Raw genomic sequence first — 13,934 nt, 5'->3', positions numbered from 1 at the left:
TAGACAAGGGAAGAAGAACTTAATACAAAACACAAGAGATTATCAAAATTAAACAGAAGCTAACACTGAGACACGGACTCAAACCACAAAACCTGACACAAGGACAGAAAGGTAAACATGAAGAAAAAGCTGACTTCACCTGAGAAAAAAATAAGGACAAAACACAAAGATGAGGCTTGGACAGAATGGGCATGAAAGAGACCTAACATCATCAAGCGACAAACAAAGAACTAGAAGCATAAAAAAGAAATTAAAAAGCAAGAAGCAATAATAACAAACTCAAAAGAAAAAATGATAGAAAGCTTTACCATAAATCAATATTCAAACCCCAAAAGAATCATAAACCTACAATACTCAAAACCAACCAGATCAAGAAACACCCTTTCCACATTTCACAGTTACTTAAATTGCATTTATTGCCCATTCTGATGCTCAGTTTGACCTTCAGGTGGTCACCTTGACCATGTCTGCATGGGTCAAAGCATCAAGTTCCTGCCATGTGTATTCCTAATAAAATGGCCAGTGAGTGCAAATGGTTGTATACTAATGCAGGCCATTTATGATTTAAAGCAGGATGTTTATCCTTGTTTATACTTGACATTATGTAACATGTGACACAGATGACACAATGTATGAGTTTATTAATTATACAGGAACTCATCCTGCACTCCAGTTTTGCATGTAATTTTGCAGTTGTGCATCTGAGTTTATAACCTCTGATTTGTGGACAAAGTGTGTAAGTGCAACAGCACACATAAAAGATACTTAAGATAAAAGTTAATTTTGCCTTTAATGGAACAGAAAAGTGATGTAGGGAAAATGCCCCCCTGTTAAAGTTGTTTGGTTGGCCAATGTTTATGTCTGTCACAGATCCAGCTAAACTTTCATTACTTTTAAATATTTATTTAAATTGATGGCATAATTTTTTCCAAATCAAATAGAGGAAACAATATGGAATTACTCAAAGATTTTAGGCTCTCATTAAAGCTCGTTTACTCGGAGGTGCAGCAAAGCAGTACTTTTTATATTGTTCTTGACGTTTTTTGGTTTTTAACATTGAACAACTGAATGAAAATAATACAGTGTCATAATAATACAACAATCTGGCACAATGGCCAAACTTTTTAATTATTTTATTTTATTTTACTTTGAAGGCGTTTGAAGCTTAAGATAACAAAAATGTAATAATTGTTTATGTGTTGTGACAGTGAATCAACGCCGGGTGGCAGTGTGACATCTCAGATTGACTGCACTGCGCTGATCGTGGTGCTGAAAGCAGACGACTGCCACAAATGAAATACACGGGAAGAAAAACATATTTCATACCAACTCATATTGAGTTGAAACAATAACTGAAATGGTTTTAAATTAAAAAATGATTTTAATTTTAGGCCATTCAAAAATGAGCAAATCCACTTTTTTCAATAAAATTTACATAAATAAATAAATAAATAAATCTTAATCCACTTGCAGTCTGGAGACCACGGAGTAGAAGGAAACTACTGTGTTTTTTTCACAGCTCCTACATCTTCACTGCCTGAGCTGTGGACTAAACAGACATAACCATGCCTCTGTTACAGCCTCACACAGAAATGACGCATTTTCCATCACCGGTATAAAACCGCAGCATCATTCTCCGTCAGCAGCCAACACTCGCAGTTTACAGCCTCTCTGCACTTCTCGGCAGACCAGCTGACCGCTATGCGCTCTTCACGGTGTTCCCGTGCCATGCGCTCTGCAGAGTAGAACCTCTCCAGTCGCATCGAAGTGGCCCAACGATGGAGGGCACAAACAACACGACCGCCTGGCTTCAACTCGACAACTCTTCAAACAAAGCCCCAAAACCAGAAGACGAGGAGGTGAAACTCAGCTACCAAGTGGTCACATCCTTCCTGCTCGGCGCGCTCATCCTGTGCGCAATATTTGGGAACGCGTGCGTGGTTGCAGCAATCGCGCTGGAGCGCTCTCTCCAGAATGTCGCCAACTATCTGATCGGCTCTCTTGCCGTCACGGACCTGATGGTGTCGGTGCTGGTGCTGCCCATGGCGGCGCTCTACCAGGTTTTGAATCGGTGGACTCTCGGGCAGATTCCGTGCGACATCTTCATCTCTCTGGATGTGCTATGCTGCACGTCGTCCATCCTGCACCTGTGCGCCATCGCTCTGGACAGATACTGGGCCATAACCGAGCCCATAGACTATATGAAGAAGAGGACCCCGAGGAGAGCCGCGGTCCTCATCAGCGTCACTTGGCTAGTGGGGTTCTCCATCTCCGTGCCGCCTATGCTGATCATGCGCTCCCAGCCCAGCAGCATGGCAGAGGACAGGGCGAACCCCAAGCAGTGTAAGATAAGGCAAGACCCCTGGTACACAATATACTCCACTTTCGGGGCTTTTTACATCCCGCTAACTCTGATGCTGGTTTTATACGGGCGGATATTCAAAGCTGCCCGGTTCCGCATCAGGAGGACGGTGCGTAAAACGGAGAAAAAGAAAGTGTCCGACTCCTGCCTGGCGCTCTCTCCCGCGCTCTTCCATAAAAAGATCCAAGGAGATGCACAGGGCAAGAGCTGGAAAAGAAGCGTGGAGCCCCGGCCGCTGCCGAGTGTCAACGGCGCGGTGAGACACGCCGAAGACGGCGAGTCTCTGGAGATCATCGAAGTTCACAGCAACTCCAAAGGCAACCTGCCGCTGCCCAACACCCTGAGCTCCGTGCCGCTCTTCGAGAGCAGGCATGAGAAAGCGACGGAGGCGAAGAGGAAGATCGCGCTGGCACGGGAGCGCAAAACGGTGAAGACTTTGGGCATCATCATGGGCACCTTCATCCTCTGCTGGCTGCCTTTCTTCATCGTCGCCCTGGTCATGCCTTTCTGCCAGGAGTCGTGCTACATGCCCCGCTGGCTAGAGGATGTCATTAACTGGCTGGGCTACTCCAACTCTTTACTGAACCCCATCATTTACGCGTACTTCAACAAAGATTTTCAGAGCGCTTTCAAGAAAATCATCAAGTGTCACTTTTGCCGACCGTGATGGTTCAAGACTCACCGGGTCACTGAGGGCTGATCTGGAGACATCCAGGTGAAAAAGAGACCAACAGCCTGCGAACAGATTGTTCTCAAACAAGAACTGAGGGCTCACAATGATTATTGCCGCTCATCACCATCGTTAAATATCTCCAGAGATGTCTATAGCCTATGCATAGATAAAGCTGTGATCGTTTGATTCAAGCTCCGTGTTGCTCATCCTGTTCTTTGATGTCCAATAAAAAAAACAACTTTTTAATACTTTTCCCCCTGAAGTCATTATTTTAACACTTTTAAATTCTGCGCCAGGAAGAATTTATTGAATTGAAACTGTGAATCCACGTTTCCAGTAGCTAAGCTGTGAATATTTAAAATTAAAAAATAACATTTTAACTAGGCAAAAAATCAATAATATAGTGTTTCTTTTAGAAATTTGATGCTTTCCTCAGGTGCCAGTCGAAATTTTAGGGTTATTTTAATCCGATGGTTTACATTACAACATTGAGGCGATGGTTGTTGTAATATGTTACTGTATAAAAAATAAGAAAGAAGAAGAATATGAAGCATTTTGTGGGGTCTGTTAATTGAATAAAAAAAAACAGTAAAATAAATTAAAAAAAAAAACTAAGACGACAATTTTTTGGACATTAAATTATAGACAATGACATGTATCTATGATGTCGCTCTGCTACACCACAAGTAATTACATACGTTAATAATGGATGCAGTAATAATGGATACAATAATAATGGATACAATAATGTGGCAATTAGCAAAACAGAAAGGGATTTAGTCACAATAACATAACCTTCAACTTCTGAAGGATTGTCATTGTCTCTGGTGATAACCCGTCACCCAGCTTCTATAAACTACCATGCATGCGCATGCAAATGATGGCATTAAATATCTACTGCAGTGCCCTCAAGCAAGGTGCATAACGAGACACTTTTCCCAGCAGAAGCGTCAACAGTTAAGGATGTGACTGTGCAGCTTCCACATGTGGATTTTTTTTTTAAATCCGTCTGTCTGAATATGACTAAATTACCTCTCCATCCACTGCTGACCTGTTGGAGGCCGACTCATTACAGAGTCATGCCATTTTGGTGTTTATTAAATTAAAAAAAAATCTTAAATCAGAATCAGAATACTGTATTAACATCAATCCCAGAGGAAATTATTTAGATGAAACTGAATTTCTGGGAAATGTGGCCATAAATTAATGCTAAATATAATGAGAATATTTAAATGGATGAAAGAGTGTCTCTAATTAGAGAATTTCTTTCTACAAGAACAGGAATGAATTAAACTGAAATGTGATCTTGCAGGCATTAAAGAGGAAAGTGATCTTAAATTTAAAAGGGCAGCTGTGCATTTAAATCTGTCAAAAAAGCACCTCACTTCCTTACAGGATCTAATCCCTTGCATTTGAAGCATGTCACCCTCCGCACAGCATCTTCACACAGACTCCTGAGTCCTGAGATGGTTCCTTATGAGCGCCACCTGCATTCTGATCATGTCGTGTCATGCATGTATGGGTGTTACATCAGTGTTCAGAGTGAAACAAAAGCTTCCTTATTACAGTCTGAAAAAATGTATTTCACCATTCCACTGAGGTGTGTGTGTGTGGGAGCTTTTTGCATGTGCCGGATATATGGACAAACCCATGGAAAGAGGGGACAAAAAATAAACACACACCATTCATCATATGTGAGATTTCACAAATAGGTTGCAGCTTAAGTGGAAACGGTGCTACTTCACTTGTGGCTTCGTAACATATAAGTTCATCTTAAAAGGGGTGTGAAGGCGGCTTGCAGATGGATGCTGAAGAGGTGGTCGCCATAGAGACATATGGGGGATGCAAACTCCGGGGCCGAGGGGCAATTACCTGATCAAAGGCCTGTTGCGACACAGGAACACGGAGGTGTGTATGAGGGACCCACAGCTGCCTGCTGCCTCACACAATAAGCAGGTGTATTATTTTATTTTATTTATTTATTGGCTGGTGCTGAAAAGTGGTCTTCTAGCAATAAGAGTTCCAGAAATCTTCCTCATATCTGAACAAAAAACCCCAAAACAAATAAAAAAGAAATTATTATTTCTAGAAGTTGGGAAATCATAATTACGGCAGCTAAAACATGAAAAGTGGCTTATTTCAATATAATGAAAGCAATTACTCAGAATGAACAAACTCTGAAAATTAAAAAAAAAATGACACTAAAGAAGAAGTTCAGTTTAATAGAAAATGAAAAGAGGTAAGAGCTCAAGAATAGAAATTGAAGATGCTTTAAATCCTATTTAACTTTTATTTGAACTTAACTGTTTTTTCTCTATAAACCTCAGACAATAACAGAGCCACATATACACCCACAGACAATTCTTCGTTGCAGTTCAATGAGGTGCTGGAAACATTCTTCAGTGAGTTTGATTCATATTGACATGATAGATTTTATGTGGCTGCACATCCTGAATCTCCTGTTGCTCTGTTTGATTGAGATGTTTTGGCTGTGGAGGCCATTTCAAACTGCTTCACTGAACTCATTGTCATGTTCAAGAAACCAGTTTGAGATGATTTGACCTCTGTGACATGGTGTGTTATCCTGCAGGAAGTAGACTCCAGGAGATGGGTACAGTGTGGTCATGAAGACATCGAGATGGTCAGAAACAACACCAAGCTGTGGCATTTAAACAGTGCAACACCAGCCTAAACTGGTGCTACACGATGCAAGGGACCCACACTTTTGTGTTTTTTACACCAAATTGTGACTCAACAACGTGAACGCCACAGCAGAAATACAGACTTAGTCCAGACAATGTTTTTTTTTTCTTTTTCAGATCATCTATTGTTCATTATTTTAGCTGATCGGAGTGGTGCCTGGTGTGGTCTTCTGCCTCTGTAGCCCATGTGCTTCATGGTTTGATGTGTTGTACAATCAGAGACGATCTTCTGCATACCCTGGTTGTAATGAGTGGTTGTTTGAGTTACTCTTGCCTTCTTATTTGCTTGAAGCAGTCTGGCCGTTCTCCCCTGTCACCAAAAAAGCTTTTTACCCAGAGAATGGCCGCTCATTAGATATTTTCTGTTTTTTGGACCATTCTCTAAAAACCCTACAGGTAAATGTGAAGGAAAATCCCAGCAGATCAGCAGTTTCTGAAACACTCAGACCAGCCCACAACAACTCTACATTCAAAGTAACATTTTCACCACAATTCTGTTACTCTGATTCAACCCTAGTAAGTCATCTTGACCATGTCTACATGCCTAAATGCAATTAGTTTCAGCCATGCTCAGCTGATTACATCTAGGTTAAGGAGCAGCTAAACAGGTGTACCTAACAGAGTGGCCAGTCATTGTATTTGTTTTAACAAAACATCTCAGATATACAATACAATGCAAAAGTTTTAGGCAGCTAAGAAAAAATGCTGTAAACAAAGAATGCTTTGAGAAACATAAATGATTGTTTATTGGGCCCAAATGTATTCTGGAGCAGAACAACGACCCCAAACATACAGCTAAAGTCATTTGGAACTATCTTCAGCATAAAGAAGAACAAGAAGTTGTGATGGCATGGAGTCCGCAGAGCCCTGATCTCAACATCATCGAGTGTGTCTGGGATTACACGAGGAGACAGAAGGATGTGAGGATGCCTACATCCACAGAAGATCTGTGGTTAGTTCTCCAAGATGTTCGGAACAACCTACCAGCCGAGTTCCTTCAAAAACTGTGTGCAAGTGTAGAACTGATGCTGTTTTGAAGGCAAAGGGTGGCCACACCAAATATTGATTTGATTTCGATTTCTCTGATGAAAATAAATGATTAAAACTTTCACTTTTCAAAGAATTCTTTGTTTACAGCATTTTTCCTCACCTGCCTAAAACATTTGCACAGTACTGTTGAGATTTACATTTTTTCTGGCTCAGTTCTTCAAAGGACGTTTTCAAGACAATTCTCATGATGAGTTTGGATGATACAGAATAGTTTATAACTCTTCACAAGTTTACATGTCAAATTTCTTTTCTGGCCTGAAAAACTAATTACAAGAAATGATGCTCTCTCACACATGAGCCAAAAAATTAATGTGCTTTTGTGGCTTTTTCTCTGTGCCACAGTTTAAATATCTGGGGAGATCATATTATAATTCCATCTGTGTACAATGAAGAATATCTAAACTGACACAAAGATTGGCTTTTCTATTTTTTTATATGAATACCCAAAATATATTTGTCATCATATATATTTCTTAAATTAATGATTATAACTATTTATTTTAGCTTGCCACAACAGAGCCTCCAGAATCCCCATGGATTCTGATAGATTACACTTTAGCTAAAACAGAGGACTTTGCATACCAGTAAAATACAGAGAAATGAGAGAAATTGCACAAAAAGGAAAAAAACAACAACCAAAAAACCAAAAAGGAGTTACATATTTTTGTGTGTGTTTTTTTTTTAAATACTGTTCATATTACATTACAATCATGCTACTGACAGGATTCACTAATTTAGGATAACATCAACTTATGTCACTAATGCATCCACCATCTTAGTATTAACATTTCTTTAAAGATAGGAATACATGGTGTAATGTAACACAAACGCACATTCAAGTGACAGAATAGCCTTTTACATTATATATGGAGTACGGTGGTAAAAGGCCTAGCAGGTCAAAAGGGTGGAGTTTAAAGACTCCTAGGTGTGCCCAGCAGATTGACAGGTGACGCGATATGATGTTTGCTGGTATAGTGAAGTTGGAAAAGTTTTAAAACTTGTGATTTTAACAGTCTTACTTTGAAATATTTTAACATAAAACTACATAAATCTAAAGATATAGCCTGGAAGTGTTGCAGAAATGTTTTAAAACTAGGACAGACTCACAGAGTTTGATTGATGTGTGTTTTTAGTAGGTAGTAATGAAGAGAAAAATGCTATTGAGATGCATAACGGGAAGTAGGAATCACTCCTTTAGGCAGTTCCCTTAGAAACAAATCCAAAGTTCTATAAAGTACCTACTTAATTCATAAATATACAGCAATGGGGAAATCAAAAATACAGAAGTATTTTTAGTCTTTCATAATGCTTAATGATCTTTTCTCTTCACAGTGAGGCATCCAATTTGTGTGTCCTAATAACTTTTAAACAACAAAAATAGGTGTTTTTTTTCCCCGATGGCTGATTGCTCAAGGTTTCCCCCTCTGAATGAACATATTAGTCACATTTGTCATCATCTCTTAGAGGTAATTTCTCAAAACACCAGCAGCAACAGTTTCACAAAACCTGCTGAGCAAAGCATTAAACTTTTCCCTGAGTGGTCACTTAAAAATGTGCAGGACAGAAGCAAAGCCACTGAAACACTGTTTGGATGCTAGTGTTCTCCAGCTTGGTTTACTGCACTTCCTCCGGAGACTGCAGCCAAGTGCACTTGGCTGTAAATCAGCCTGCATACTGGAGGAGGTGAAGAGTGTGGATTAAATTTCATCCATACACTCTTGAACTGTTCCGTCGTGTTTCCCCTGCTGGGCTGCCTGTGGCGTTCTGCTGTCAAAGGAATTACGTTATGGGTTTCCGCAACCTCACGGGAAGCAAAGGCGAAATAAAGCCTCGTTGTCTATTAAATTTTCCTTTCTTGAAACTGTTGTTAACGAGTTCAGCTCAGAAAACGAGGCATTAAACTCAGAACAGGGCTCACAGTAGATTATTAAAGATATATATAAGATATATACAAGATATTATTTAAGAAATATATAGGAAATAAATCTTCATCTTTTTCAGGGTTGTTTCTAGGAACTGACACTTTTAAAGCATTGTTGCAAATCTTCAATTTTCTGTTATGAGTTTCACTCATAAAGAGCAAGTACATAAACTATATTTAATGAGATGTGTTGTGTAGCAGCTTTTGCACTTTTTGATGGGATGACATTTTCTTTGGAAAACATCCAAATTAATTCAGTCTATGTTGCTTCCTTTAATCATAAATTTAATATTGATCTTATTCAAAAAGGGACAAATGCACAACAAACATGCAAATGCACAAGATTTTACCCAACCAATTGTAATCTACCACCCTGGCAGGTCAAAGGCATTTACACACAGTAAAATGTGAAGCAATTGTTCTGTATGAGTTTATAAGTCTTCCCTCTACTTGTGTAGAGTTTCAGTCTTCTTTACAAAAGTGCTTTATTTCATCTAAGTTTGCGGGGATTCGTATATACATCGCTCTCTTCGGGCCCCGCCCCTGCATTTCAATCAGGCTGAGGTCTGAAACATTAGCTAACCAAGGTCTAATAATAAATAAAGCTGTCATCTTGGGTAGGGAAGGCATATTTAACATGTCTTCACTCCTCATCCAAGGGCTCTCTTTAAACTGAATTAAAGATGCTTTCCTCTCATCAAGGTGAAGTTCTCAACTGCTTCATCATCCTGTCTCTGTGGGGGAAGCACATACACCTTCATACATCATATGGAGGAAGTGGATGATGCAGTAATTTCATGTTTTCTATCTTTAAGTTTTGTATATTTGTATATAATAATAATAATAATAATAATAATAATAATAATAATAATAATAATAGTGTGTGTGTGTACAATGTAAAATCTTACATTTAATTAAATATAGTCCAATCAAATTTACTTTGGTATACATTCAGTTGATACACATTTATTGCACATTTTCCTTAATTATTTAAATAAATTAACCTTACAATTTTTTGCATTTTGCCTAAATTTACTATATCATGTTTATTTGAGTATGAAGAAACCTTAGGGTTTTTTTTTGGAGTGTTATTGTAAGAAATAATACTCTCCTGCTTCTTTTATCGCAGCACACTGTGTAGTTACAGAGTTCTGAACGTGTAGCTGTTCTTTCATTGGTGATCAAGCTTCTGTTGATGGGTTCATGTGAAACACACATTCCTGGTCATGCACGAGTGTCTCTTCTGGAGGCGCAAGTAAACAAATGAAGCCTCTGCTGTGAAGTCGTGATGGTTCGGTGTGCAGCTCAGGGCTCCTCTAAAAGTAATGAAGTCAAGACTCATTATGAGTACATCTTTATTAAATTAACTTTGCCAACTGGAGGCCGGAGCAAAGTTTTAATGAATTTAAGTGCTCCGATCCTGCATTTGAACTGAACTGACTGAAGCAAAGGATAAATCCTCAGTATCATATCTAATATCTTAACCTGATTTATCAAATCTTAGCAGGCTGTTGAAGATGAAATTTTCCAGTATTCAGCATAGAAAACAAAATGTGTAACAAGTAGTGATTTAAGAGAAATTATGGTCTGTAACTATTATTAGGCCCAAACCACTGTATTATTTTGCATTTTGTTGAATCAGACACTGCTCGCTCCTCTCTCTCTCCAATCCTTTCATAAATCTTAGAGCCTGTTCGGCCTCAGTCTGACCCTCCTGAACCTGCAGCAGGTGTCAGCGCTGTGACTTTGTTTGGTTTCACAGGCGTCATTTTAAGTTTGACATCAAACAGAAGCTCTTTCTTTGTTGTCTTCTGTTTGATACCTTCAGCAGGTGTTCAATCTCATCTCCAGCAGATTGAGCACAAGATGTTAAGAGTAACTATCATGTTTATAAAGAAAAAGGAGTAAGAATGTGCAGAGTTGTATGTGATGACCTTTTTTTCTCAACCTCTTGATCTTGAGTTCCCTGTAATGGGTCCAGACTGTGCTATTTACATGTTTCCACATTTTTTAACCCTCTGAGATCTAAGTTGTGTGACATCTCGAGCCCTAACCATAACCCTAATCCAAATCCTTGGCAATCGGAATATCCATCCATCTATCCGTCATTCCTAACTCTAACCTAACTCTCCCCAGCCACCTGCTTCAGCTCTTCTGGGGGGACTTCGAGGAATTTTGAGGTGCACTGAAAAAAGGAGACTGGCCATCTCTTGGATTTCTGTCTTGGGTGTATTAAACAGAAATTACCTAATGTTTTAAAATTAAGTGTTAACTTATCTCAGCTGTTCAAGTTGCTGTCAAAGCAAAACATCTGTGTGCAAGTATTGAATTAAATAAATCCAACACGTTCTTTTTTTTAGTGTGGGGCTCATCTGAATATGCCTGAAACGTCTTATCCAGGAAGCGTAGTTAGAGCCACCCAAAACTGGTTATTTTTGATGTGAAGTGGTAGCTGATCTACTCTGAGCTCCTCTTGAATGACTGAGTTAATCACCTTATCGCCATGGGAGAGCCCATACACCTACGGAGGAAGCTAATTCCACTGCTGTATCGGCAATCTCATTCATCTGATCACTACCCACAGCTCCTTGCCATAGATGAGGGTGGGGATGTAGATCAACTGATAAATTTCTCTTTTTTCTTTCACGCCAAGCTCTCTCCTCACCATGACACATCAGTTCAGCATCCTGCTCCAGTCTGTTGTTACTCTTCTGCTCCATCCTTCCCTCATCTGTTATCAAGTCCCCAAGCTACTTTAGCTCATACAATTTGGGCAGCAACTCATTCCCAAACTGGAGCGGATACGCCACCTTTATTCTGACTGAGAACCACAGCCTCAGACTTGGAGCTCTTTCTCCTTATACTAGTTGCCTTGCACTCGGTTGCAAAGTTTCCAAATTAAAGCAGGAGGTCCCCACTTGATAAAGCCAATAGGACTGCATCGTTTGCAAAAAGCAGTTACAAGATCCTGAAGACACAGAGTCCTCCTCTCTTTATTTATGAACCAAATCAGTGACAATAAGCAGCACTGGCAGTCCAACAGCCAACTCCCAAAGGAGGGACATGGCCTACAGTTTGAGCTCCTGTTCTCATCCTTTTAAGTCAACTTTTCCCTGATTTGCTGTCCTACTATTGCTACTATGTTTTTACATTATTATTTTCTTAGTTAGCAGCTATTTTTGACATTGTATTGAAAGCTTTAAATGCAGTTTGCTGATAAAGTTTGCTGGCATTGGCTGATCTGATCGAGTTTCAAAAAACTGGTGACTAAAACCCAAAAATTAGGGCAAACTTTACAGTGGATTCATCCATCTTTAATATACAGTCTATAGTGTGGACCCAGGCAAGTAAAATTTCATTTAAAGAAAAGCTTAATCATCAACCAAATGAGGTGATTATAAGATAGGAAATAACTAAGTTATTAAGGATTTCTGAAGTTCTTTGCTACATCAGTTGAAATGGTGAATATTGATAATTATAAAGAAAAGAACATGCTGTTGGAAAAATTAAAAATGAACTGAACTCAAAGGAAAAATAGATTCCACAAAGATTTTTGCATTTAGTCACTAATTTTAAAAAAGCAGTCGTCATTTCTCCCACTGTAGTTTTGTCCATGCATTCTGGTTCATTTTTAAACAATGAAAGGAAGACGAAAACGTCAGAGTCATAGCACAGCCTTTTTGTTTTCCTTCAGAGGAATGGAAAATTTCTCTCGATGTTCAAAGCACAATATTGTCTATGTCGCTTGGGAAAGAAATTTCCATGCATCCTCATCCTGTGTTATTAAGGATGGATCAATCCATGACATTTTCCATCTGCCTCTTAAATCTGCCTGTATGGATGTTTTGGGACACATATAAACTTTGTGAAGGTGGAAGTCTGTTTTTATTGCCGACAGCTGACAGCAATCTTCTCTGGAATTTGGCTGTGTGATTCCAGCGGTAACTGAGATTTACCTTTCAGCATTTCCTCATTGTTTAACACCACGTTTGTTTTTAGGCGATAACAAAAACACAGCATGCAGCTTTTAGGAAAGGATAAGGTCTTTAATGTTTGATATTTTTTATAACTTTTAATAAACTGTGTGGCACAGAAATCAAAACTAGCTGTACTGACCTAAAAACCCATCTGTAGTCTTTTGGAATGAAAGTGTAAGTTATAAGCACCCTCTCTTGTGCCATCTGGTTTACAAAAACAAGATAGGGATGTCCAATCTGTTAAACTCAAGGCATTAAAATTGTAGTGCATGATGTGTGAAGTCATCGATACCCGGTCACTGGACTGTGTGATCGTCGACACACTCGTTCCAGCAAATGGCGACTATGACACAGTAAGTAATGATCCTCGATCTGATACACAGTTACATGCGTTAAGTAGGGACAGAAACTGTATTTCATTTTATTTAGCACTGCAAACACTGTTCCTACCAGTCAGACACAGCCAAGCAAGATTTAGAACACTTTTACTCACTGTTATAGATAATAATTATCATAAATACCTGAAGTATATTGAATAGTTTTCTCTTTTTTTATTTAAAAGGAGTGCAAACCTACAGACCCCATGAACAGGATACATAGACAATATGTTATGTTATGTTGAAAGAACTAGATATAGAGATATAGATATAGAGCTCATGAGCTCACCGAAAACTCAAAACATTCCAAAACTCAAAATTTAGGGTCAAAAGCCCATGACAGTCTGTATGAATTATATTCATCTTTCTTTCTATCTAAACATTTCTTGTCAAAAAAAAACACAAAACACCAAGAGACAACATTCATTAGCTATATAGTCACATATTTCTACATAATATGCCACCTTGCAGAAGAACATGCACTTGTGCTACCCGTGTTACCTTTTGGGAAAGAAATTCTTGCAGGAAATAAGATTGTGATCTTACCTAATCTCATAAGGTTCCCTTAAATCCAGTGTAGCGATAATCAATTCAACTGAACTTCTAGGGATCAGTTGTGGCTGCTGAGCTGATCGATGTACATGTAATTAAAATTGATCTATTCCTACTAATAGTTTATATGCTTTTAATCCAGTGATTCTTAGCACAAGCAATATGCTATTCAGTGATTAACTTAACGAATAGGAGTACTTCAGTATTTCACTACTAATAACTCTGATGTGAATGTTAATATGAAAATGGGAGCATTTAAATTGGCTTGTATCACACTGACATACAGTTTCCTCTAACAGCCTCTTAGCTATTTTTGTTTG

At 38.8% G+C, this 13,934-nt stretch overlaps 1 protein-coding gene across 1 annotated transcript; it reads left to right on the top strand.

Annotated features, from left to right (window-relative positions):
- Positions 1–1,705: 1,705 nt before the first annotated feature.
- Positions 1,706–3,253, top strand: htr1ab (5-hydroxytryptamine (serotonin) receptor 1A b). The gene has a single exon (XM_085281187.1). The coding sequence runs from the start codon at positions 1,779–1,781 to the stop codon at positions 3,027–3,029; it is 1,251 nt and encodes a 416-aa protein (XP_085137313.1). The 5' UTR covers positions 1,706–1,778; the 3' UTR covers positions 3,030–3,253.
- The last annotated feature ends 10,681 nt before the right edge of the window (positions 3,254–13,934 follow it).

This window comes from Mchenga conophoros, linkage group LG7 (assembly GCF_057382185.1).
Source record: "Mchenga conophoros isolate Kocher_MC1m ecotype Shallow Benthic linkage group LG7, M_conophoros_male_GT1.1, whole genome shotgun sequence".
Lineage (NCBI taxonomy): Eukaryota > Metazoa > Chordata > Actinopteri > Cichliformes > Cichlidae > Mchenga > Mchenga conophoros.
The sequence above is the reverse complement of the archived record's forward strand: the minus strand, read 5'-3'. Positions and strand labels throughout refer to the sequence as shown.

Bases quoted from the DNA above. Each gene is read 5' to 3' on its own strand.
- htr1ab (XM_085281187.1), top strand. From the start codon at position 1,779: ATGGAGGGCACAAACAACACGACCGCCTGGCTTCAACTCGACAACTCT.